Source organism: Eumetopias jubatus, unplaced genomic scaffold, assembly GCF_037043125.1.
Source record: "Eumetopias jubatus isolate StellerSeaLion01/CBP00866 unplaced genomic scaffold, mEumJub1_p1.0 scaffold_1, whole genome shotgun sequence".
Lineage (NCBI taxonomy): Eukaryota > Metazoa > Chordata > Mammalia > Carnivora > Otariidae > Eumetopias > Eumetopias jubatus.
Window position 1 is genome coordinate 140427517 of NW_028274807.1, and position 25288 is coordinate 140452804.

The 25288-nt window shown below is 40.8% G+C and overlaps 1 protein-coding gene across 8 annotated transcripts in view; it reads right to left on the reverse strand.

Annotated features, from left to right (window-relative positions):
* NEK10 (NIMA related kinase 10) overlaps nt 1-25288 on the reverse strand; it is a 211689-nt gene that overhangs the window by 172505 nt on the left and 13896 nt on the right. For 5 of the 8 annotated variants that reach the window (XM_088021305.1, XM_088021303.1, XM_088021300.1 and 2 more), the window contains exons 5-11: nt 18761-18845; nt 10912-10953; nt 9552-9630; nt 8376-8443; nt 6570-6649; nt 5184-5270; nt 2293-2517 (exon numbers count right to left, since the gene is read on the reverse strand). In XM_088021305.1, coding sequence (XP_087877431.1) covers nt 2293-2517; nt 5184-5270; nt 6570-6649; nt 8376-8443; nt 9552-9630; nt 10912-10953; nt 18761-18845 — 666 coding nt within the window. The remainder of the gene's footprint in view (nt 1-2292; nt 2518-5183; nt 5271-6569; nt 6650-8375; nt 8444-9551; nt 9631-10911; nt 10954-18760; nt 18846-25288) is intronic. The other 3 variants (XM_088021316.1, XM_088021307.1, XM_088021301.1) reach the window with 1 other exon arrangement.

Consider the following 25288-nt stretch of genomic DNA (forward strand, 5'->3'; position numbering starts at 1 on the left):
CTCTGAAGTACTGCTTAAGTATCACAGAATTTAATGTTATCATCAAGAAAATAACTGCTCTCCAAAAGGGCAACCCATAGCTGTTGGAATAGGTGTATTGACCACTGCCATCAGCATCACCATCAGCATCCTAAAAAAGCAAGCAAAAAAAAAAATAAAAACAAAAACAAAAAACTTTTGCTAAATGTTCAAGGAGCTAGCTTATTATGCCACAGTACTAATGAAAGATTTATAATTTATACTTTAAAGTAGTTGAGATTTTTATGTGATACTCATAAAAGCAAGTAGGGGCACCTGGGTGGCTCAGTCACATAAGCGTCTACCTTCAGCTCAGGTCATGATCTCAGGGTCCTGGAATAGAGCCTGGAGTCAAGTTCCTTGCTCAACAGGAACTCTGCTTCTCCCTCTGTCCCTCCCCTTGCTCTCTCTCTCTTTCTCTCTCTCAAGTAAATAAATAAAAATAAAAATCTTAAAAAAAAGCAAGTAGATTATCAATAGCTTATATTTTTCCTTTGTTTTGGTAATGACAGAAATAATTAATAAAGCTATTGTCCATACCACTGTAGTCTGTTCTTATACTTTGAAACATTCCCTCACAGAAAATGAAGTCAATAACATACAGTTCCATAATATACCTAGAGATATAACAAGCACAAAGTCTGAATAACACTGATTTGATAATATCTGGTCAGATTAAGAATGATAAGTCACTCTGTTTTTATTAGAGCTTTATTTAGGTACTGCACATTACAAGGGTGATTCCTTTCAGGCAGACATATTCCTTTTCTTTTTTTTTTAAGATTTTATTTATTTATTTGACAGAGAGAGCAAGAGAGCACAAGCAGGGGGAACAGTAGAGGGAAAGGGAGAAGCAGGCTTGATCCCAGTACCCTGGGATCATGACCTGAGCCAAAGGCAGACGCTTAACCATCTGAGCCACCCAGGCACCCCAGACATATTCCTTTTCAACTCTGATTCAGTACCTATAGGGCTGAATTATCCTTGATAATAATTTTAGGTACTAGAACTTTCCCACTGATGGTACCAAAAGATGTCATTATCCATAGCTTCAATATATCTAATACATACTTATTGCAACATACTTCAAGAAAGTTTCAATTTGAAACTATTTTAATAACCATTCCTTCTCCATACTCAAGGCTTTGAATGTCACTAGAATTCTACTTTTTATTATTATTATGTTATGTTAATCACCATACATTACATCATTAGTTTTGGATGTAGTGTTCCATGATTCATTGTTTGTGCATAACACCCAGTGCTCCATGCAATACGTGCCCTCCTTAATACCCATCACCAGGCTAACCCATCTCCCCAGCCCCCTCCCCTCTAGAACCCTCAGTTTGTTTCTCAGAGTCCATAGTCTCTCATGGTTCGTCTCCCCCTCCGATTTCCCCCCCTTCATTCTTCCCCTCCTGCTATCTTCTTCTTCTTCTTTTTTTTTTTTTTTTAACATATAATGTATTATTTGTTTCAGAGGTACAGGTCTGTGATTCAACAGTCTTGCACAATTCACAGCGCTCACCATAGCACATACCCTACCCAATGTCTATCACCCAAGCACCCCATCCCTCCCACCCCCCGCCACTCCAGCAACCCTCAGTTTGTTTCCTGAGATAAAGAATTCCTCATATCTACTTTTAAAAGAGAGATGATAGGTGTTAACCCACCTTAGGAGCACTGCAATGAAGATTGAGAGAGGAAAGAAGAGCAACTGGACCAGGGTCAGTAACATGACAATCGTTTGATCAATAATATTTTCTCCCATTTTAACTAAGGATTATATATCTGTTCTTTAATTGCAGGTTTTGCTTTCTCTTTGTAGGTGAGTGCCATATATGCAAATGCAGACATTTTAGCAAAATAATAAATTTAAAGTAAAATTACAAGTAAAATTATTATACTTGTTGGGATTACAATATGCATAGAGTGTTGCCAAGAAAAAGGTGGTAATATAAATGTTTTCTTGTGGTTGCTGGGTCTCAAATCAAACTACGTTTGCAGACTGATGGCCTTCTCTATTCCCAGCACTATCATGGAGGCTGGTGATGCAAAGATAAATATTTCAGGGCTCCCAAGAAACTTAAAAGATGAATGCCCCTGATAATGATTTCAAGTATGTTTGTGACAAGTATAAATGATTCTCCATAACACGAAGGACCAAAGAGCAGGAGGAAGCAAGCTGATCACGTACCAAGTCTGCCATTGTATGGCAGAGTCCCCAACCTTCAGTGACTAAGGCAAAGTCAGCCACAGCCCCCTCTGACTCACCCTCGTAAAATATGAAGAAGCTGCTTGATGCCTCCCCAAATGCGAATTTCCACACTGGTCTCAGGGTCCTCACAAACCTGAACCAGAATCCAGACAACACTCCAGAGCAGCTTCAGGTGGTCAGAGTGGAGCAGACTGAGGAGGACGGGTATCCCTTCATAGAGCTTCACCTGCTCTTTCACTTGGGGTTCGGCACAAAGTAGGCGCAGTAACTCCGCAGTTAATCTGGAAGGGGATGGGAGGGTGGTGAGGATGAGAATCACAGCGTAGTGAGTTACTGACTCTGCATTTGGACTAGAGCTATCATCACTGTGGCGCTCTAACATTTTCTAAGTCACAGGTCAACATATGTTTTCTGTAAAGGGTTGGATCCCAGCACAGTGTTGCAGGCTTTTCTAGCCATACAGCTTTGGTCAGAACTACCCAACCCAGCCAACATATGTAAAAGCAGCCACTGCTGTGTTCCAATAAATCTTTATTTACAAAAACAGGCAGGGAGCCAAATTTAGACTGTGGGTCATAGTTTGCTGACCACCATTCTAAGTCACAGCCTCCCTCTAAGCCCACTGGTCTGGCTAAAAACCTACTAGCTAGCAAATAGATATCAGGTGCATACAATGGGACCTGCATTGTGCTCAAAACAAAAGAAATAAAAGCTCTATCGTAGTCTTCAGAAACTCACTATGTGGTTACAAAAACAGGACATTAAAATAAAACGCCAAAACCACTACAATGCAAGGAGATTAAATGCAACGTGCCCAGTGACTATCTGGTGTGTAAAATAAAGATAATGATAGCATAGGACACATAGGGCTCAGCAGGGCTCTGAAACATGATGATGAGGGACATTGCACAGAACCATCCACAACCCTCCAGTCTCATACTCTAAACCCTCTCCCTGGACACTGGGATCCATCCCCGTGACTCCAAATGCCCCCTCTATCCCAGTCCCGTGAGTTCAGCTGTCACTCTCAGCCTCCAGAAGTTCTAGCCACACAGCAGTTCCACAGGTACTCCTCCCACTGGGTCTCAACTCAAAGTCATTGTTCTCCTCCCCATACTGGCTCTCCCCTCTTATATCCCCAGTGTTGACTCGTGATATCACAGTCTTTTCAATTTTCCAAGCCAGAAGACGGAATCATCCAAGACACTTCCTTCTCCTTTCCCAATCCACCGCTGCCTTTTTCCTAGGCAACAGCTGAGGTTAATTCTCTTGCAAGTCATGCAGCTGCCTAACCCCACTGCTCCTCCCATTCTTGTGATCTTTGTGCTCAAGACATAAGCTTCTCCGTCACCTGCCTCTCCAATCTTCTCATGCCCACGCTGCTCCACAGTTCCTTTCCCCTGAGCCAATTTTCCACAGCATCAATCCCTCCCAAACTTTTGTGTTCTGACATTCAGAACATCTGTTCTTTGGCAAATAGTGTTCTGCATCTCCTCAAACTTTCCACACCAAACATCCCCTTCCTTGTCTCTAAATGGATCTCATTGTGTGGCTATATTCCCCATACCACACAACCCACATACTGCTATCAGAGTAATCTCCCCACAAAATAAATCTGATCATGCTTAAAGTCTTTCTTTAAGTCCACATAATGTGCATGGATAAAAAACACACTCTTAGTTGGCACAAAGAGCCCATTGTGACCTGGCTAAAATCATCTTGTTGCCCTCCCTTAAAATATGGAAATTGTGGGTTACTGTGCAGATCAAATGAATTAACACACAAAAGTGCTTAAAGCAGGGTCTAGCATATAGAGAAAGCCAGACCAAAATTTGCTATGTTTTTAACTTATCATTAACTGTCTAATCTAGTTCTCTGGCACTGTCCCTCCTGCACTCTGTTCCAGCTGTGCCCAATCACGCAGTTCCTCTAACACAGACCATTTCATGCCTCCAAACAGCACATTCTGTTTCCACTTGTTCTCTCCCTCTGCCTAGATAACTCCCTTTTCCTTCAGGAAACTTGGTGTGGCCCCTGGCTGTGACTGGGAGCTTCTGCTCTATGTTTCCAGAGTGTCCTCTGCATCCATTAACCACACCACTTACAATGCTATGGTGAAACCACTGACCTGCATGCCCGTCCCCTCTCCTATACTACACACTATCTCATTCATCTCTGGTGTTCTAACACGTGTGCAGAGGTTGTTTTCCTAGAAATGAGTTCAGGTACACAGGTCTATAAGTATAGTTTGTAAAAGAGGATAAAACTGACTTGGAAGAAAGACTCATGGAGATTTACTATGGTTAAGTGTCTGGGTTTTCATTACTTGATATTTCTGTTATCTGTTTTACCTCTTCTGAAAATCATGACTTACTTAACTAAATATCAAATGATGTAGTTGCAACTCTATTTAAAAACAACCTAATAACTAACTGGATATAGTAATTCTTTAAAGCAATATGTAGTTCAATTGAAAATGAATACATTTTAGATTCTGTTTGGAGTGATAATAACAGGTGGTCATGCTATACTATTTTATACTATACTAATTTATTTTACGTTCCTTAAGCAAAATAGGTTTTAACAATCTAATAATTTATTCAATATACAATCCGAAATTACTAAAAATAGAGCCACCTCAGAGTTTCTTTCCTTAAAAAGACAGGATGTAAAAAAAATTCAATAAACAAAAATATTAAAGATGTGATCATAAGATTTCTATAATGTGATTCTATGCCCAGATCTAGAAATGATGCAAGACCAAAGATAAATCAATACACCTCTTTGTTCTAGTTTCTCTATAAATACTTAAATAGAAAATAGAAAATAAATGTCAAGGTGACTCATGACATTCAGTTAATAATGTAAATAGCATGACATAATAAAAATAACAATTATCATTTTCATCAAATATGACATTGTCTTTTTCCCCTGTGAGCAATCCTACCTTTTGGAAAGCAAGTCATATTCATGCAAAATCATCAGCAGATTTTCTACAATGTTGAGTTCACTTATCTTCTCCCTACATTCTGGACTACAAATTGAAAACTATTAGTAACTACTAAAAACATACTTTACCATATCCATTCATTTAATACCCTCATTCTCGTATTATCTCAGGAGGAGAAACAAAAAGGAATATAGCTCCATGGGGTCGGGCTACATCAAATTCCAACATTCAACAAATGTTATATGTCATCAGTTGAAATTTGTTTAATAACAGTATGATGATAACATGATTCCCTTTCTCCAAAAAGAATAATAGGCTTTTCATTAAAAAGGTAATAATTGGCATTATTCACAATAGCCAAGACATAAAAATGACCTACATAATATAATTGATTCATCCATAAAATATTATTCATCCATAAAAAAGAAGGAATCTCTGCCATTTGTGACAACATGGGTGAACCTGAAAGGAACGGTGCTAAGGTAACTACTGTATGATATCAGATATATGTGGAATCTAAAACAAAAAACAAAAGGACTGATCACATAGAAATAGAGATTAGCATGGTTAGTGATTGGTAGGAGCAAGACAGGAGGGAAATACAGATTAAAGGGTACAAACTTTCAGTTATAAGAAGAATGAGTACTGAGGATCTAATGTGCAGCATGGAGACCACAGTTAGTATGGTATTTTATACTTGAAAGTCGATGAGAGCACATCTAAGTGTTCTTATTGCGCACACACACAAAAAAGTATGTGATATGATGAATATATTAATTATATCTTGAACTTGATAATCATTCCATACACATAATGTATATCAAATCATCATGTTGTACACTTTAAACATATGCAGTTATATGTGTCAATTATTCCATAGAAAGTTAAAAAAATAAAAACAAAAAAAGCATTGATTCGCTTCTTGGCATAAAAATATATTTAAAACACTTTTATTTAAAATAATCATGATGTCTATAAGGGAACATGTTACCCAGAATTGTTTTAAGGGTAAAAGTGTTTGAAAATGTTTTATATGTTAGAATGAATATACAGGAGAGAATTTTTTTTTAAAGGTCAGGGAGATATAGTTGTCAAAGAAATATTGTGGTTATTTTGAAAGTGCAAGTATCGGAGGGTTGGATGAAAGACTAGGTAGGTATTTCTGGTCAGGAAAAAGAGAAGAAACTGATTTTCCTTTCCAACTTAAGTTTTAAAATGATGCTTTTTCATTCAGAATCCTCTTCAATATATTAATGCTACTTCATGCTTATTTTTCAAATTATAACTAAGTAGGTAAGTAACTAGAGAAACTGATCTATTATTCGTCTCTCCCACCTGAACTACTATGGCAGTGGAACTGGAAAGATATTAAAATACACTTACCTTTCAGCTAAACTAGCCAGAGCCAGAAGGGCACCCAACAAAACATTAGTATCACGGGCACCAAGTAAATTTACTAATGTCTGAAAAATGAAGTAAAAGAAAGTTTCATTGTGTAAGTACTACAAGCTTCTTGAGTGGTATAATGTTTCTTTCAAAAATCATTGAGGCTTAACCCCAAGAGGAGTTTTTTTTTATTAAACATTCACCACACCCAGCTCTTTCAGGGGGCAGGACCCCTTCCTGCTTTGAAACTCAACACTAGATCCTTGTGGCCATTCCTTACCCAGGGCAGGAAGCAAAGGGGACCAAGATACATGGCCAAGGTTCTCCCTCTTCCCTCTATTTTCATGTGCCCAGGATGTCCCCTCTGCCTCTTCTGGCCTCTCCCCAAGGAAAGTAGGGAGACTAATACTGGGAGTAACCAGTCATTGTTTTTGAGTTCATGTTTTGAACTCATTCTGAACTAGGCATTGTGGTAGGCCCTTTCCCAGTTGTTGAACTACTTTTAACCAAAGTATTGAGAACTGTCTTTTCTCCCCCAAACTAAGCAAGATATGTCAACATTACCAAGCACTTCATTTGCCGCTCAGATTTCTAATGATGTAGAAAGAGCATGAATCAAGGCTTCCAGACATCATGCTAAATAACATGACTTAACTGTAAGTCTGTACCTTATCAGTTGCCTTTCTGAATTCCCATTAATGCAAATTCATTCCTCTTCTCTCTAGACTTTTAGAACTCAGAGTCCCCCAAAAGTGCACACCCAGACATATTTCAGGCCAGAGCTGCGAGCCGTGTAACAACCGCTTGGCCGATTTTTGGTTTCTGTTACGTCAATATTCCCCTTTATGATTTCATTCATTTTTGTATGAAGCCATCATTATCTTTATTTCTCTGATCCCCTCTTCTTGTTCTTCTCTCACTTGTTTCTCTGATCTCCTAACACAACAATGTTCCCCAAACTTCAGTCACTGACATAACATTCCCACAATTTTTGCCACATCCACTTAACTCCTTAATGCTACTCAAAAGTGTTCCTCAAATTCTAAGTGGTAATATCAGTGAAATATATGTAGTTATTGAAATGAAAAGCGTTGATTTGTATATGACCTAGAATCATCTCCTATACAATGAGCAGCACGCGTGAACACATTTTAGGCAACCCTGCTCTAATATATACTCGAAAGTGGCCTCTTGGGATATGAGAAATCAACAGATTATTGAAAACTGGCCGTAGGCAGCTACCATCTAAATAGTCTTGCTATAGATATAAATTTAGTCTGTTTCGACTAAACCAGCACCCATTCATCTTGAAATGTATACTTGATCCATATGCTTATAATACTTTACCGTCTGATTATAAGGTTTAACCATATGAAATTGCCCAATAGACATGACAATTTCTTATGGTTCAAGCATGTATATAACTCCATGTGCCATAGGGAATGCATTTATATGTATACACACACTTTATTTGTTCATTTGTAAATACACACTTAGGGGCAGTTTATATAGCCAGGGTTTCTCAAGCAACATTTAAATAAAGCAACAAACTTTGTTGTTAATAAGTGGCATAGGAAAAAGGAAAAAAAAAAAAGAGTTTCAGAAAACCTGTTTGCTATTTCTATATTTACTCCTTAGGCTGATAAAGAATATTAAAGGGTTCGCAGAGATTTACAATTCTAGGCTAGGTTAGCAGGTTTGTGAACTATAATTATAAGAAACTTGATCACGGGGCTCTGAACCCCAGCATGCGAACCACTGCCATATGGAGGTGAAGTGTTCACTCCTTCTGGGACTACTCACCTTGTGTGCTCCGCTTGTGGTGACCCATTCTCTTTGGTCTTTGACAGCAGCAAGTTTTTGAAAAATATCTATAAAGAAAGGAGATAACTCAAAGAGGGATTCAGCACTTAAAGGCAGCAGTATTCATGGAACCTCAGGTCTAAAAGTACTGATGGGCAAACAGAAAGCGCACATGGGAAGACAGATAACACAAAAGGAACAATGGAGGGAGGAAGAACAGGGTACTTTTTTTTTTTTTACTCTGAGAGTTACCTCTTAAGCTCAAATAATAATTATTATATATTTCTATTATAATAATAAAATATGGAGACAGCAAAAAGGGCAAACATCTCCTTCCGCTTAAAGTTGAATGAGTTCCTCAACATCATTACAAGTTCAAAGTGAAACCTACTCTTCAAAGATCCTCCCTATAAAGATTTCAAATATAAAAAGGAGAGGAAGGCCACTGAAGGTGATGGACCTAGCAAGGTTCCTCCGCCGAGGGGAACAGTTGTTCTCAAAGAAACTTCCTGGTGCCTAGGGCTAACCACGTACTCTCCTCTCCCTGTAACTGAGAATCAGTGTGCTGTCCTGGAAACAAATACGGGAAACCAGACCATTCAAAGAAAATGGGCCTGCATCCCACAGCAACAGGGGACCTACAGCTCATCAAACCTGGAGAGGAAGAAAGGTGGGGCTGGAAAGAGCCTCCAGAGAGAGAAGATTGAATTCCACACACACAGACCCATGTTTTCACATTCTCATCATTACATCAGGATCTTTTTTTTCTTTTTTATGTTCACAAAGTTTTAAATTTTATGAGGTAGGTATTATTATTAACAAAACTTTATAGATGAAAAGTGAATAGCCTCTGACATTTTAAGAGAAATCAAAGGAAGCAAAAAACATTTTTACCAAAATCTGCCATTATGGAAGTCCCTCTTGCATTAAAATAAACTTGTGCTCAGTGAAAATCTTCAACGTGACATTGGGCTTTGCAAGGTAAGAGTTGCGATCTAAAGTTTTCCTTCTGGGTATATTTTGCCACTGAATATAACAATTGGCATGGACTCCCAGTACTAGAACTGTGGATGGGTATACTCATAAATATTCAAAGGATCCTTTTTCCTGTTGAAAACGCCATCCTGCTCATTTGGCAAGTGGGAAAAGTTGCCATGTCCTCACGATGACACTTACACGTCATGTTGACCAGCTTGTCCACACTGTGCGGCTCCTCTCCATAGCCTAGGTACTCATTGGCCACAGTCTCCATGTACTGCAGGAGGGACCAAACCAACAAGAGTCAGAAGGAAAGATTAGTAAAAGCACACAAGCAGATAAGGGACAAGATGTGTACTTCTGAAAATGAGCTGTAGATGGCACAACAGATACACCAAATAATACTCAAGCCCTCTGGGCCAGGTTCACTCAAGTACAAAAGGTAGCTTGAGTTTCTAGATTCTTTACCTTCTCTTGCATGCCCTGATGTTGAGGGCGGGACCATGGAAAGACTGTATAACCTCTCAAAAAATGACTTGTAACTAAGTAAGTTTGTGGTGTAATTTGGTTCCAAATACAAAAAAATTATATCTAACCAGCATACACACCGATAGGTATAATCAGAATAAAATGGGTGTGGGTAGTCTGATAATCACTCACTGCAGATAACTGGTTATAATAAGAAATAGGCTCAGAGAAACACACATAAAATTCTAATATGACCAGAGAAGTTAAGGTGGGTAAAAGGATCCTTTATAATATAATTTTAGGAAAGACAGTCATTTCATTAAATGAGGTAAACCTCCAGCCAATTAAAAAAAAAAATCTTAAAAACAAAAACTAGACATGTTGCAGCAATTTCCCAAGAATGAAAATATAATAAAATATAATAGATTTAGCATTAACCTGCCATTAAACTTACTCTTCCATTAATAATACAGAATGAGTTTGCAGGGCCAAAAGTTCATTATGAAAATCATTCTTTCTCTATGTGGTAGATGAGTAGGCTGTTCCAACCCAATGCCATGCCTAGAAATTTTGCCTTATCATACCAATAAACCCAAACATTCGACTGGCTCAACCTGCTTACCTTCCCTCAGTAGTTACAAAAGCAGAAAAATAAATGAGGTTAAGATCATTCCTCACATTGTCATGTATTTGGAAATATTTTAGTGGGCATAATTCTTTTTGTGTGAAACAATTATGAACATCTTTATAACCAATATTTTCTTCCATCGTTTGGTATGTGCAATGCTGAGGCTCTGGGCCTGCCAGTCAACACCTATTTCTTTTCATGACTAACTAAAGACATGTGACCTTTTATAGAACTTTCTTGTTTCGGCAGGCTGGGTAAAATTAGCTGGAACAAAATGTCATGGGTCCCTTCCTGCTCTGTGAGTATCCTGCCTCGCACACACTTAACCACCCTGCCTGCCCCTCCCCTTGGCAGGCAACCTAAGGTAAGAAAGCCACCTGTGGTCACACACCTATGTAATCCTTGCCCAGAGCCATGGCACCAAATGGAAAGGCAAGACCAGCCACCACAGAGGAATCTTACCTGAGCTAGGTTTTCAATTCCACCCAAGCTATGGAGTATTTCCTAATAAAACAAAAACAACAGAACATACACAGAAGATGAGGGTGGAGGGAGAAGTATATTTTACATGGAAGTTCTTTATTAAATCATGAGATTGATAATTATTTCTTAAAGGTTCACATTCTAACATAAATATGCAGCTATTTAATGTTTGTTATTCATACCACATTTAAGATAAACTGTTAATAAATATAAAAGTTGGGTTGAAATTAAAAGAATGAAAATATGTTCAGACCAGCAGGCTGACTCCTCATTCTTTCTACTTCCCCTCACGTCATCATAAAATGTTAGAGCTGGAAAGAGCTGTTAAGGTATTGTTCCCTCACATTGCAGATTAGGACAACTAAGACCCAGAAAGGTAAGCCACTTTGCCTAAGTGACCAGCCTGGAGAGGAATGGAATCCAGCATCACCAACTCCCATAACCTTCCTGTAGGCCCCTGCCTAGTGTGGTCCATGGACAGCAGCATCAGCCTCATGGAGAAGCTGGTTAGAAATGCAGAATCTCCTCCTCGCCCCAAACCTGCTGAATCACATTCTAAATTTCCACAAGATTCCCAGGTAATTCACAGACAGTAAAAGTTGACTAGAATTGCTCTAGACTATAGGGCTCTTCCTTGAAATGAAGAGGCTAATGGTCTTATTAAAACCCATACTTTAAACGAAGGTAAGAATAATCACAAAATGTCTCCCGATACAGATTTTTAAATCCAATTCCCAATAAGAAGGCATTTCATGAAACTTCTGAAACTACTCTACGAGTGGTAATTAGGGAAGACAGGGGTGGGAGGCTGCTGTCATGAGAGGGACCAACTTGGAACTCTATTAATAGCAAGTGCTCTCAGATTATCCACATTGACATTTATCTTCAGGCAGACGTGTTTCAAGTGACCCTAACCTGTTTAATTAAAGCTGTACTCTCCTCAACACACACACACAAGGAAGTCCTTTGAAAAATAAATATTAGCCATCATTCCAATTCTGAGAAATGCATGGCGATGAGTACTTGAGTGTGAGGGAGAACAATCTAGTTCCACCTTGAAGCCAACTGAGTGGGCAGGCTGAAAAAAGGCTCAAGATTCTTAAGGCCTCCTGGTCAAGGTTTCCTTATTGTATGTGCAGGGAATTTGGAAACAGTAAACATACCCATGTTTAAATTAAGTATGAAGTGACACTTACAACTCAGAAAAAATATTTCTGTGACTACCTACTAATTTGAATTTTCACCATTGCTCTTCACTCTAAAAGAGCTATAATTAAAGAACAGAAGAATACTGTATATATTATTCCTGCTATGGCAGAATATTTTATACATATAAAGATAACATTTTAACGCTACTAATGTTTATTCAACAATTTTTTTTCGTTCTTATTATGTAAAAGCCCTGTGTCAGGCTCTGAAGAGGACACAAATATGCAGACGAGCGAGGCCGACCTCACTGAGCTTTGGCAAGCATAAGGTAGATATACAAACAACTGACATTTAAGACAGAATTTGGTAAGTGTGATAAGAAAGTTATACGTGAAGTGCTATGATGTCCCAGGAGGGATACATGATATCCTGCTGAGAGGACTATGGAAAATGTCATAAGGATAGTGGCCTTGGAAAAGGTTTAGAAGGATGGATAGATCGGCTGAGAAGAAAAATCAGGGAAGTTCCAAGCACAGAGAACAACAGGTCCAAAAGTGCACAGAAGTTGTGCAGAAACAACATCAACGTGTTCCATAACTCCAAGAAACACTTCCATAACTCTATGAAGGGCGTTCCTGGGAATAATGTCAGGAAAGCATGGTGGGACCACACTGTGGGAAGACTTATCTGTGAGCCTGAATCTGACCTTCATCACGTGGACCATGAGATGGTATGAAAATATTGTGTGAATAAGGGATGATTAGAATCAGCTGTGAGGGCCCCCCTCTGGTTTTTCAATGAACTAGAGAGGGAAAGAGAGCCACCCAGAAACCCAGTTGGTTGGCAGTGGCACTGGGCAGGAGAATGGAGAGGCAGAGACAAGTCTAGGAAGTAGTGTGATCAACCAAACATGAAGACATGCTGGAAGAAAAGGAACAATATTTGAGCCTGGGGACTGATGGGTAGCAAGATACTATAACAGACCCAGGGAAGGAGAGAGGAGGAGTCTAGGTTAGAGAAGACTCCACTTGGGACATACTGAGCTGCTGATGGGATGTTCACTTGAGAAAAGTAGAAGAGGCCATGAAAGACGAGGTAAGGGCAAAACATTGAAATCTGAGAGTCTCTTAAAGGAGATTTAAATTTGAAGCTTGGGAGTGAGAAGACACCAAGGGAGAGAAAAATGTTTAAATGACTGGTCACAGGGCGCCTGCGTGGCTCAGTTGGTTAGATGTCTGACTTTGGCTCAGGTCATGATCTCAGGGTCCAGCCCAGTGTGAGGCTCCCTGCTCGGCAGGGAATCTGATGTCTTTCTGCCCTTTCCCCCATTTGTGCTCTCTCTCTCTCTCTCTCAAATAAATAAATAAAATCTTTTTTAAAAAAAATAAAAAATAAATGATTGGCATGGTCATTTTTAAATTTTTACCTGGACAAGTAACATATCTATCCAATAATCACTATTAACAATTTGGGACTAAATCCCATTTCCCAAACGCTGTTCTGGGAATAGCCCTTTTATTCTGTGCAGTGGGTGGTATTAGACATTCTGTTTTAAAAATAATAATAATAATTTCATGACTAAATTCAAATTAGCTTGGGAAATGATACGTTAAACATAGTTTGACAAGTGCTTTTATCAGAGGACCCCTCAGAGCCTTTAACATGCTGCAGGGCATTCTAAGCCTCCAATGTGAGGACTGAAGTGCAGCTTTTCCCAAGCATCATTAATTGAAGCACACTTCTTTTCACAGAATGCATATTAACTCCTGTGGAACACAGGAGTTTGAGAAGCACTGTTAGAAAGTATAGGAAGGGGACAGAGGCTCTGTCACTCTCTGAGAATGTCATTGTTACGTACTCAAGAATTCACCCTTCATTTACGAAATAAACACTCTCCCCTCCCCCATGCTTCTGGGTAGACGGGAGCAAGGCCAGGAGATTGATTGCTCACAGACTCCTGGTCTTCCTTATGTTTCCTTTCTCATACCAATGTGACTGCTTTCATCTGAGAGTGTCAACTGGAGAAAACCAAGACCACAAGGTACGCACATACCTGGGCTTAACAGTTCTGGGTCCTAATCGGAAAAGCAAATATGACTGCACGCTTGAATTACAGCAGCACTTCCTGGGTGCCCTGTCAGATCTCAGCATTTTCTTCCTGGTCACAAGCCCGAGGGTCACAAGACTGGGTTCAGTAGCTCTGAGCCCAGTGACCTGGAGGAAGTCCCCAAGTCAATCTGCCCTTTAGTTCAATGTACGATATGTAATGAATGTCCTTGCTCTGACTAGTCCCTGAGGTTTTCCTTTACAAAAAAAAAAGGGGGGGGGGCGTACAATAATTTAGTATAGATAACGAGTATGTTCTCAAAAAATGGAGCACAATGCAGCACCCGAATGGGTGTTGTTAGTGCACCACTATTTTTGCCACAGCTGAAAACGTCACTGCCATTAGAGGGTCTCATCCTAGACCTAGTCAGCAACCAAACCAAGGCCAGACACACTGCAGTGAGCCCTTAATAGTGAATCACAAATGTGATTACTTTACTCTGCTGTTCAAAACTCAAGAGTGGTTCCACACTGTTCATTCCTGGGTCATGATTTTAAAGCCCCCCTATGCGCTGGCATCTTATCTTTCCAGATGGAAGAGCAATACTCTTCGATAAACTTGCTTATGCTCTATTTGTAGGGAGTGAGTCAAAGGGAAATATAAGAGATGGTTCAAAGTTTCTTACCTTGGAGTCTGGAGGAAAGGTGGTGCCACTAAAAGGATTAGGAGTTGGTTCTGAAGGTTCAAGGTGAGAGGAAGAAGAAGAGTTCCATTTTAAAGTTATTGAGTGGAATGCACTACCACAGTGCTTCTCAAACTCTTTGGTCTCTGTACTCCTTTACACTCTTAAAAATTACTGAGAACCTCAGAGAGTTTTGTTTATGTGGGTTTTATCTATTTACCATATTAGAAGTTAAATGTGAGAAATTTTTTAAAGCACAGTACACAAGCACCTGTTCCCTCAGCCCTCAGAGTGGTGACTTTGTCACATATCCTCTCACCTCTGGAGAATTCCATTGCACACATGTAAGACATTGAGTGTGGAAAGGCAAACAACATCGTGGCATTATTTTTAAGATATTTTAGGCCCGGTAGAACCCCTGAAAGGGTTTAAGAGAACTGTAAGCAGTCCCCAGGTCACACTTTGAGAACCATGGCCATCCAAAATACCCCTGGAAATTTGGGACTTACATAAAGACACAAGTTAGACTGGAGATAAGTACTTGTGAGCAAAAAACAATGCCAACCACAAGAGTTAAAGCCAAGAGGGTGGAAGATAGGGGAGAAGATGATTAAAGAAAAGAACTTTGGGAAGGTCAACATTTAGGAAGGCAGGATTAAGAAAAAGAGCAAGTAAATAATACAGAAAGGTGCAAAGTGCTAAGGAAGAGCTAGAGCCCCATGGGATGGGTGAAGGCAAACAGGAAATGTGGGAAAGGCTGTGTGCTGTTACAGGAGTTGAGGAATGCAGGTGCTGGGAAAAGGTCACTCAGCCTGACTATCTTTTTATTGTGGTTTCTAATATAATTGGAGGCAGCAGCTTTTAAGATCTTCACTGTATCATCAATAAGCAATGTGCTCCAGCTTCACAGGAATGCCTGCAGGTGGGCATTTAACTTTATCCTGTGTGGGCTTCTTACTATACTTGAAATCTCAGAACATATGTCTTTCTTTAATTATGACAAACTCTATGCATGTGTACCTTCAAAATGGCTTCTCTTTCATTCCCTCCAGTTTTTTTCTTGCTGGAATCTCCATTAAGCATACACTGAAGTCTCTGGCAGGCAAGGGCCAATCTATGAGCCACCAGTCTGCAACCTCTGGATCAAGGAATGCTGACTGAAGTATGGCTTCCAGGCAGAACCTTGTACACAAAATTCAGTGTGCAAGTTATGCAGCCCATCAGTCCTGACAGAAAGTAAGTAGGTTCAAGAGACATAGCCTGACCTTTCAAGAAATGGAGTAATGAAGGTAAGGTGAAGATCTGAAGGGATATCTGGTTCAAGGAAAGGACATTTTTATGATAATGGAAAATAGAAAGGGAGCCACTGACATAGTAAGAAAGAGAATAGGCAGAGGGGTAAGCCTTGGCAAACAGGAGGGATATTTCTTCCAAAACAAGAAGAACATAAAGTTTCGAGATAATCCCAATATTTCAAGCAACAAAGAAGAGATAATAAGAGAGCTCCCACTGGGATGGTTTTGGTTTTCTCCGTAAAACAGACTATGCTGTGATTTGGTGAGAATGACAGGGGTAGGAAGGTGTTGGGGTATGAGAGGTGGACCTGGTTTGGACCAGCCACTGTGGGTCCTGTAGCACTGACTCAACAAGAGAGGAATGCCTAGCAAGGGTGAAGACTTGCTGAGATTCACCGGCATAAATTACAGTAAATCACAGCAAAGCTTTGTGACTTCAGCCAACAATTCTTGGCAACTCAAGAAGTTAAACAATTGCCTGAGCACATGCTCTTCTTTGTGGAAAGAGAGCCGGGGGGAGAGATTCAGAGAGAATCCCCTTCTATGGAAAGGCTAGAAATCAGGGAAAGACTTCATTTAATATATGTTTAGTCACAAAATCCCATAAACAAAGAGATCACTGAATTCTTTCCTGGAGAGAGCAGGGCAATCAACCCTGTCCCAATCCGTCAAGAACTAGACTACGAAAGGCAATACTTTATTGCATGGAGCACTGGGTGTTATACGCAAACAATGAATCATGGAACACTACAACAAACAAACAAACAAACAGATAAATAAATAAATAAATAAATAAATAAATAAATAAATAAATAAAAGAAAGGCAATACTTTAGCTGGAGATCAGCAGAGCATGAGACAACTGTCATCAATTCTCTGAACAAACAGAACATCTTAGAGAACATCTATTTTATTAACTTCTATAAGTCAAAAAACTAGATCTCCTGCTAACAATCCACCTTTGTGACAGTCAAAGAGGGTGTTATTAATTATTAAGTGGGAACAATGAGCACATTCTGGGACTGATCCGGGCAAAATGGAACACATGGTCCACCCTTATTAGATATGCCCCACACAGAACTGCAAATGGCAGCTCAGAAATACATGGAACACACAGTTCTGTAAGGCTGGTCATGGGGGAAAAAGGATACATCTTCCCAGAAAACTTTGAGCAACCAGGATAGAAAGCCATTTGGAGTGTGCCCTGAGGCCCACAGTCAAAGAGCTAGCTAAATGATAATAGCACAAAGCCCCCTCAGAATACCAATGAGGAAGTGGTGATCCTTCTAAAGGAAAGATGTGGAACCACCATGAATCCCAGAAGTCTCAAATCAGAGCAGGCTCTGTAGCTGACTAGTACCAAAAACATTTTTTAAGTGCCAAGTTTGGAAAAGACGGTTACTGGGGTAATGAAAAGAGGCGCATTCTGACTCAAACAACTCATCAGTAAAATCAAATCCAAACTAAAAGGTCTTCCGAGTGGTCTGAGCTTCCTAGGAGCTTATCAGGACAGGGTGTAAAAGGAGATGCTTCTTAGGGGGAAGAAAAATCCGTGAAAATTACTGAAGCATGTATGAATACTAAGAACACTCTAGATATTTAACACTGGCAAGCAGAAACAACAATGACTAAATAAGCAATCTTGAGGCTTTGGAGCAGTGGTTCTCAAACTGTGGTCCCCTGACAAGCAGCATCAGCATTACCTGGGAACTTACTGGAAATGCAGATCTTTGGGCCCTCCCCAAACCTACTGAATCAGAAACTGTGGTGATGGGCTCTAGCCATCACGGAGACCTCCATGTGCTTCTGATGCACACAAAAGTGTGTGAGCAGCTGTTTGACAGAGGCGGCTATCTACCAGCCAGTAGTGGAAGAACTAACTTTCAAGGTCAGGGTGAAATGTCAGCTAAGCTTTTCTTTAGAGCCTCATGGTGAAAGCACTAAGTCCTGGCTGTACAACGTGTGGGCCACACACCAGTGGCATGGGCAACCTCTGGAAACTTGTTAGAAATGCAGAGTCTTGGGCCTCACTGTGTACCTGCCGAATCAGAATCTGCAATTTACAAGATTCCCAGGGGATTCCTAGCGGCGTTAAAGTTTAAGAAGCACTGAACAAGAGAAGCACTAAGCAAGTAAGAGGAGGGAAAGTTTCTTGACCTCACAACCCTCATTTGAGACAGATGGGAGGTCCCTTGCTCACCTTTAACTCAGGGTCTGAGGCTGGACGTGGGGAAGGGCATGGACCCTGGAGCAGCTGCCAAAACTGCAGGCCCTGCCTTTCCCACTGACTGCCTCTGGAGCCCCCTGAGAAGGCCCCCACTTGTCTCGGCTGACGTTGACCTAGTGAGCTGCTGAGCCTTGAAAACACACTCAAAGTTGTGGCCAAGTGTACACCTCTCTGAATTGCCTGTGGTTTAAGACATACACCAAAAGTTCCATCTACTTAATCCCACAGTTCATATAGCAGAAACATACAGATTTTTTTTTGTCTCTATGAAATCATGTCTCTCATATCTTTTTAAATAGCAAGTGAGATACCTCCTAAATTTGAAAGCTATTGAGTTGTGAGAGAGAAAATAAGCTTAACATGGCCCAGGTTTTTTTTTTATCTCATCTTCATAACAAGTAAGAATTATTTTTATTTTTTCCAACCAACCTGATAACATGGATCCCTCATTAGTAGTCTCAGACAGATTAACACTCTCAGAAAATGAATAGATGGGGCTCGATGAACCCACTCTCTGAAAGAAGAAAAGATAAAGCATGTTTGTCCATGTTTAAAAGGCCACTGTGACAGAATAACACAAGACGATGAAGGAGAATAAGGAACATACGAAGGAATAGCATTAATTCATTTCAAACTTAATCTGCAATAAGGACTGTTAGTTGGTCCCTGAACACTTAATCCACTGTAGTGCAAAATACATAAAAACTGTCATAACCATCATGAAGCAGAGGCCCCAAAATTATTTGGCTCTCAGTGCCCTTATTGGCTGAGGGCAGCACCAGACCAAAAGACACAGCTAAACGTTCCAATAATTAGGTTCGACTTAATAAGAATTTGTGCCCTGATAACTTCATATCCATTTGAAAAAAATAATACACATACATTATAAGAAAAATGCTTTTATTTTATTCTTGATCACATTTACTTATGATTGGGGTGTGTGCACCTGTAGGCTCTAAACAAATTCTCAAGCCTTGTAACCAGATTGCATACTACCATCTTCATCTCCTTTTCCAGCTGATTTTCACATCATACTTGCTATATCATGACAACCACGGAAAACCCAGTTTCAGAAAGATATGGCATCATTTAAAAGAAGGCAGCACAACCTTCATATGGAAACCATAAAGTATCTGGGTCTGACAGATACTGCATAGCTCTGTTTTCCTTGCAAATTTAAAAAGTCCCATGACACCCCTGGGGGTTCTCTGTAGCCTCCAGAGCACTTTAGTGGGCAGTTTGGAAAACACTGTGATAAAGTATTTTCTTACATCAGTTTCCCTGAAAGCGGAGCCTGAGATGAAGGTCGGTGTGCAGGTGAATGATTAAGGACATGCCCTCGAGGGAGACCACTGAGGGCGGGGAGCACCAAGGAGAAGGGGGAAGGCAAGCTTTGGCACCATCTCAAGCAACACTTGTCTCCCACTGCCCTCTAAGCTAGTCCAACAGTGGCGGTTGGTGGAGATGTTAACAAAACCCTAAAACAAAAAGTGTCTGTTACTCCATAGTCAGCCAAGAAAAACTGAGGAAGATAATGAAAGCTATTCCAGACTAGAATCCACATAATTTCTCCCACCCTCTCCCATCTTCCACAGCTAAGCTAGTTATGCATCCAGCAAGGTTAGGAGCCTTTAAAGATCTGCCCTTCCATCAAGTGGAGTCTTTGCTTAAGCTGAGGTCCCAAGCCAACCCTTGCCTGGCCTGCCTCCTATTAATCCTTAGCCTTTGGTGGTAGAATTCAGCTTCGTCTCCTCCACAGTCCTGAGAGATTCAGCTCTGCCCCCAAACCGGCACATCTCAAAATTGAGTGCACAAGACCCACCCTCCTCAAAAGCAGAATGAACATCTACGGTCACTGCCCCTGGAGGTGTCACCCCACCCCCACCCGATTCTACTCCATCCCAAATCCTATCCACTAAGACTTAGCTCATGGGAAGGTTGGTAAATATGCTTTTCCCATAGTCTTATATTCCCAGGGATGTTTGAGTGCTCCTGATAGATTAGAGGCCCTGTCAGAGGCCTTGCTCTGCAGAGAGAAGCTGAGCAAGATGTCCCCAGTGCATCCACTGGCTGAGAACTGTTCTTCCTGCCATCACCAGGACTCCTGGCAGGAACTGCCCACCGTAGCTACCAGCAAACCACGGCCCTCCTCCAGCACAGTCACCATGACAGTGACACCTTTGCTACGGAGGCAAAGCTCAGTTTCTTCTGAGAATAAAGGCAGGACTCAACCCAACCCAGGGCTGCCAGCCAGGCAGAATTAGCCAAGGCCACACTGGCAGCTGCACTATAGTTCATCTGGGCTTTCTTGCATGGGGAAAAATAATGCAAATTTGAAATACACTTTGAATTTAAAACAATCACCTATGGGAACATTTGTAAGGATGTGGCTATTCTGAGGCTCCTGTTACAGAGAGAATACCTTTAACCTTTATAAATAGGGAGATGGCACATGACTGCTTTCCCTTTCAGGTGCTGGGGTTAGCTAAAGATAGCCTGGACTGTAGTGCAAAGATACGACATCCAAAGATCTAACAGAAATAATGATCAAGTTGCAACAGCTGCTAAAAACCTAATGAGGTTTAATGCTGATTGCTTTTCATCATTTAAGAGGAAAAGCCACAGGACATATTACGAGGTGATTCATGCTACAAATATGTGTGCCCTGGTATTTTTCCTGTTAACTATATACACTCTTCATGAGGAAAGTTCATGACCTTTACAATGTTTTTCATATTAAAATAAATATGAAAAGTTTTCTTCTATTTCCTCCCTCCTCTAAAAAAGAAAAGAAAAGAAATCCAGAATAGGCTTCTTACAATTATTATTATTAAAGGAGTATAAATAAATGAGTTCCAGAAAAGTCTCAGAGTTAAAAGTTCTATTCCAAGCAAATGGCATTTTTTGTTTTGCAATTTTGGGACTGAAGCCCAAAACTATTAATATTTCTACGTGATTCTGGCCTCTGCTGTTGTAAATGTAAATAGAATTCCTGGTGTCTGAGTCCTCTGGCTTCTCCTCTCTGAGCACTGACCTCTGAAGGAGCAGTTGTTCCTTCCTTGGCTCCCAGCCCTGAACCCCCCACAAGGACGTAGCACATGGGATGGAGCTCTGGTATTCAAGAGGAATGGAGTGTTCTGTAAGACGATATAGATCTCTGTTTGCCAAGAGTTGGGGGACTAGGAAGCACACTTTAGTGCAACCAGAGAATTACAGAGAATAATAGCGACCAATCGTAAAGACGGATGCCCTCGTTCCACTGAGGCAGTCCCAAGGGGCCAAGTGGCTAGCCAAAGGCTGCACATGAGAGCAGACCTGGGGGCTGACTCCTGGGCCAGTGTTCCTGCTGTCCCTCCCATCCCCACTCCAGGTCCCCCAGGCGGGGGTGACTAGGGAGACAGTGACGCTCCAAACCGCGTCTACTGTGGGAGCAGGAATGTTGAGCACAGCAGCCGGGGGTCCTCTGAGGCAGCTCTGAAGAAGTTGTCTGTCTGCAAAGATAATGTTTCCCTGGAGGGTATGTCCCAACATAGCCACCACACAGCAGCAGATTCATGAGCGGGCAAATATTTATCCCCTCTTGTGACTGAACTTTTGCCACTTCTTTCACAGGACTATTAATACATGGCAGCGTGATCAGCTCCCACGGCCTTTGTCCATGACCACCTGCCACATTGTTTTCAACATCACATGCCACTTTCTGCTACCGATACAAAAAGGGAAGGAAAAATGGCACTGGCCACACAGCTGTTGAAAGGAGGGCAGTCAGGGTTTCACCTTCTTGCACGGTGGAAGAGACCAATATACGATGTGAGAGCTCTATGTAAAATTCAGTCACGAGGCCGTGGTGTTGCATCATAAAGCTGCAAGATCAACAAGACAGCCAAATGGTCTGAGGTTAGCTGAATCCAGGGGCTGACACACAAGCCAGAGGTTCACCCCTGACCTTATTTGTACCATGCTTTGCTCTGGTTCTTGCTCAAAATAAGCAGCATCTTCATGGTGGAGTGTAATTTAAATTTCCCTTTTCATTAACATACAAAACAACAACAACAAAACTTCCACCTTTGACTCAAAATTTAAGAGTAGAGAAAGTCAAGCCTGTTTCAAAATAAATATTATCCCAAATTCATAAAACAGAGCCCTGTGGGGTTTTTTTTTGGGGGGGGGGGGATGGTAGGAAAGTAAAATTCATATCAAAACAGACGTGGTAAAACTTAGAAAAAAAAAGAATGTGTGTGAAGAAATTAATTACAGATGAATATTCAAGGAATCTTTACTGACTTGTTCCACTATTCTTAATGGGTCTTTATTCTTCCTGTAACCCCAAATAAGCTCCCAACCAAAAGTCCATCCAATGGGTCTTTGCTGGTCCCTACCATCAGGGGGATATTGAGCAGAAAGGACTGTCTACATGCATTTCTTCTACATAGTTGATGGAAGTTTCAGAGGTAGGATACTTTCAAATATTTACTCATCACCTACTGGTAGCCAGGCACTGTTACATGCCCAGGGGTACAACAAAGGACAAAACCATGTACTTGTGTTCATGGAGCTTACCTTCTAAAGGGAGAAGATCAATAATAAACACAAACTAATAAAAATTTATATGAGATGATATATAATGCAGGACAACAAAGGTTCAAGTTTAAGGGGTCCAGGGGATACTATTTTAGGGTAGTCAGAGAAGGGTTCTCTGATAAAATTAGCATCCAAGTGACTTGAGGAATGAGTCTAGATCAGAAGAGCAAAAGAGTTAAGTATATAGTCCCTGAGCAGGAGTGTGGTTGTGCAAGGACTGGCAAGGAAGCCCGTGGGGCTGGAGCAAAGTGAGCAAAGACAAAGTAATAGGAGTTGAAGTCAGAGAGATGGCAAGAGCCAGATCTGCAGGGCTTTGTAGAATAAGCATAGGGACTTTGGACTTTTTATTCTGGAAAGCCACTAGAAGTCTCTAAGCAAAGAACTAACACGATCTAACAGGGATTTTGAAAGGATCCTTTCAGAAGTAGTGTTGAGAACAGTATAGGGAGCCAAAGATCAAAGCAGGCAGCCCAGGTAGCCTACCGCAATTGTCCAAGGAAGACATGATGGCAGCTTGGACCAGGTCGATAGATGGAGAAGAGTAAAGCTCAGGGAGGGCAAGTTAAGCGAGAAAAGTCAAAAGTCCTGTTTTGGGCATGTCAACCTTGAGATCTCCAAAGAAGAAAAAGCCCACTAAGCCATATGTAAAACAAAAGATGAATCGACAACAGTTACATACAGCTTATAAGGTACAGTCTGCCAGAGCAAAGTTGATAAAGAGATGGTGGACTTACATAAGTGCAAGTGTTTGGGGGTTTAGCCATGGAAATGTGCTTCCTAGAATGCGTCTGGAACTCACTGCCTGGCTCTCAGAAGCTCATGAACTGACAGGAACCTGTCATTTATTGATTTGGCCACGTTCAAATTGGTTCCGGTGGTTACATGTGGCCCAAGAACAAGCAAAGCATCCCTGGGAAGGTGGCGACATTTTAGTTTCATGCCTGTTGGACGATTTTTGCAAGAAGCAGTAGTAGATAGGAGAAAAGCGAGAACATGATTACTGAAGTGATACTTTTCTGGTGCAAAACTGAAAGTAAATTTTAAATATACTTTGATTAATAAAGAACCCGGGAACCAGCGAGGCATAGGAGAAAAGGGTACCAGTTAAGTCTTGCCTGAGGACCCTAGGCTTGGCCTTAACCTCTCAGCAACTGCATCTATCAAATGAGCCTGGACTGGATTTTTTTCTTCCATTCCCTCTATAATTGGATGACGTCTTTTGTATGTGTGTGGGGGTGTATATATATTTGAGGAGAATAACATTTCAGGAGAAATAAAAGTGTAAGAGCTAAACATTTGCTCCAAGTTAGGTGATGGGAAGAAGCAGAATGCTTGTTTTTGTTTGAAGATTACATGAGATCCTAGGTTCTTGAAGGTTATTTTCTTCCTTTCTACATTTAAGATTCTGAAACTTAGAGCAAAAGACAGACAAAAAGACAAGATCCTAAAGGAGTCTCAGCCAATGAGACAGCTCTTTTAAAAACTTTACTCTGGATAAACAGCATAATACAGTTTTGTATGTAGGTAATAATTTCTCAGGTAAGTGAAGAAAAAAGCATAGAATTTTAAAAAAGATTAGAAGGAAATAAAGCAAGAACTAATGCAACTATTTCTAAGAGTGGTATAAAGGGTAATTTTTCATTTTTTATCATTTTCTGTATTCTCACATTTTTTATGGTGCTCAAAATAATTTAATGCAGAGAAATTCCACTACAGGAAGACTCTCAGCCTCCATGCTCTCCAAAAAAAACCAGCGTCAATGGCTTGAGTTGGAGATAAAACACCCAAGCCCTCTTCCCTGGGAGCCCAGTGTATGGGTGAGAGGAACAGGGGCCCAGGGCCATAAGAGGGGAGGACAGTTGAGGGGCCAGAACAACCAGGAAGGCAAAGGGGTGGGGGCAGCAGGCTTAAGGTGAGGATTAGCATGAGCAGAGCCTCAGAGATGAGAGAAAATAACTCTCCAAGGAATAATGAGGGGCTTGCTCTGATCATGGTGAGCCCAATGGATGCACCAGGCAGGAGCAAGAGATGAGGCCAAGAAGGAACAAGATCTCAAAGGGCTTTGTGAACCACTAGGGAACTGGAATTTTACCCCAGTCATTAGAGGATGGCCAGACTTTACCCAAGTGACCAGACTTCCCTTCTCCTAGGTGAGGAGGAAATCTTCAAAGGCCCCTATTGGCCTGTCTGCTACCTGATGAAAGAAAATCACAGAAAGAGCATCTCTCCATCAACTTTGTATATTTCAAGAACTAAATCAAGATACTGAAGAGATCGCTCCTCTATCCTAACTTCTGGTCCGTTCCTCTTGCCACTCGTTCTTGTTAGAGAAGTGATTGCATTTTTAGACCAAAAAGGTCATGCTAAATGGATCAT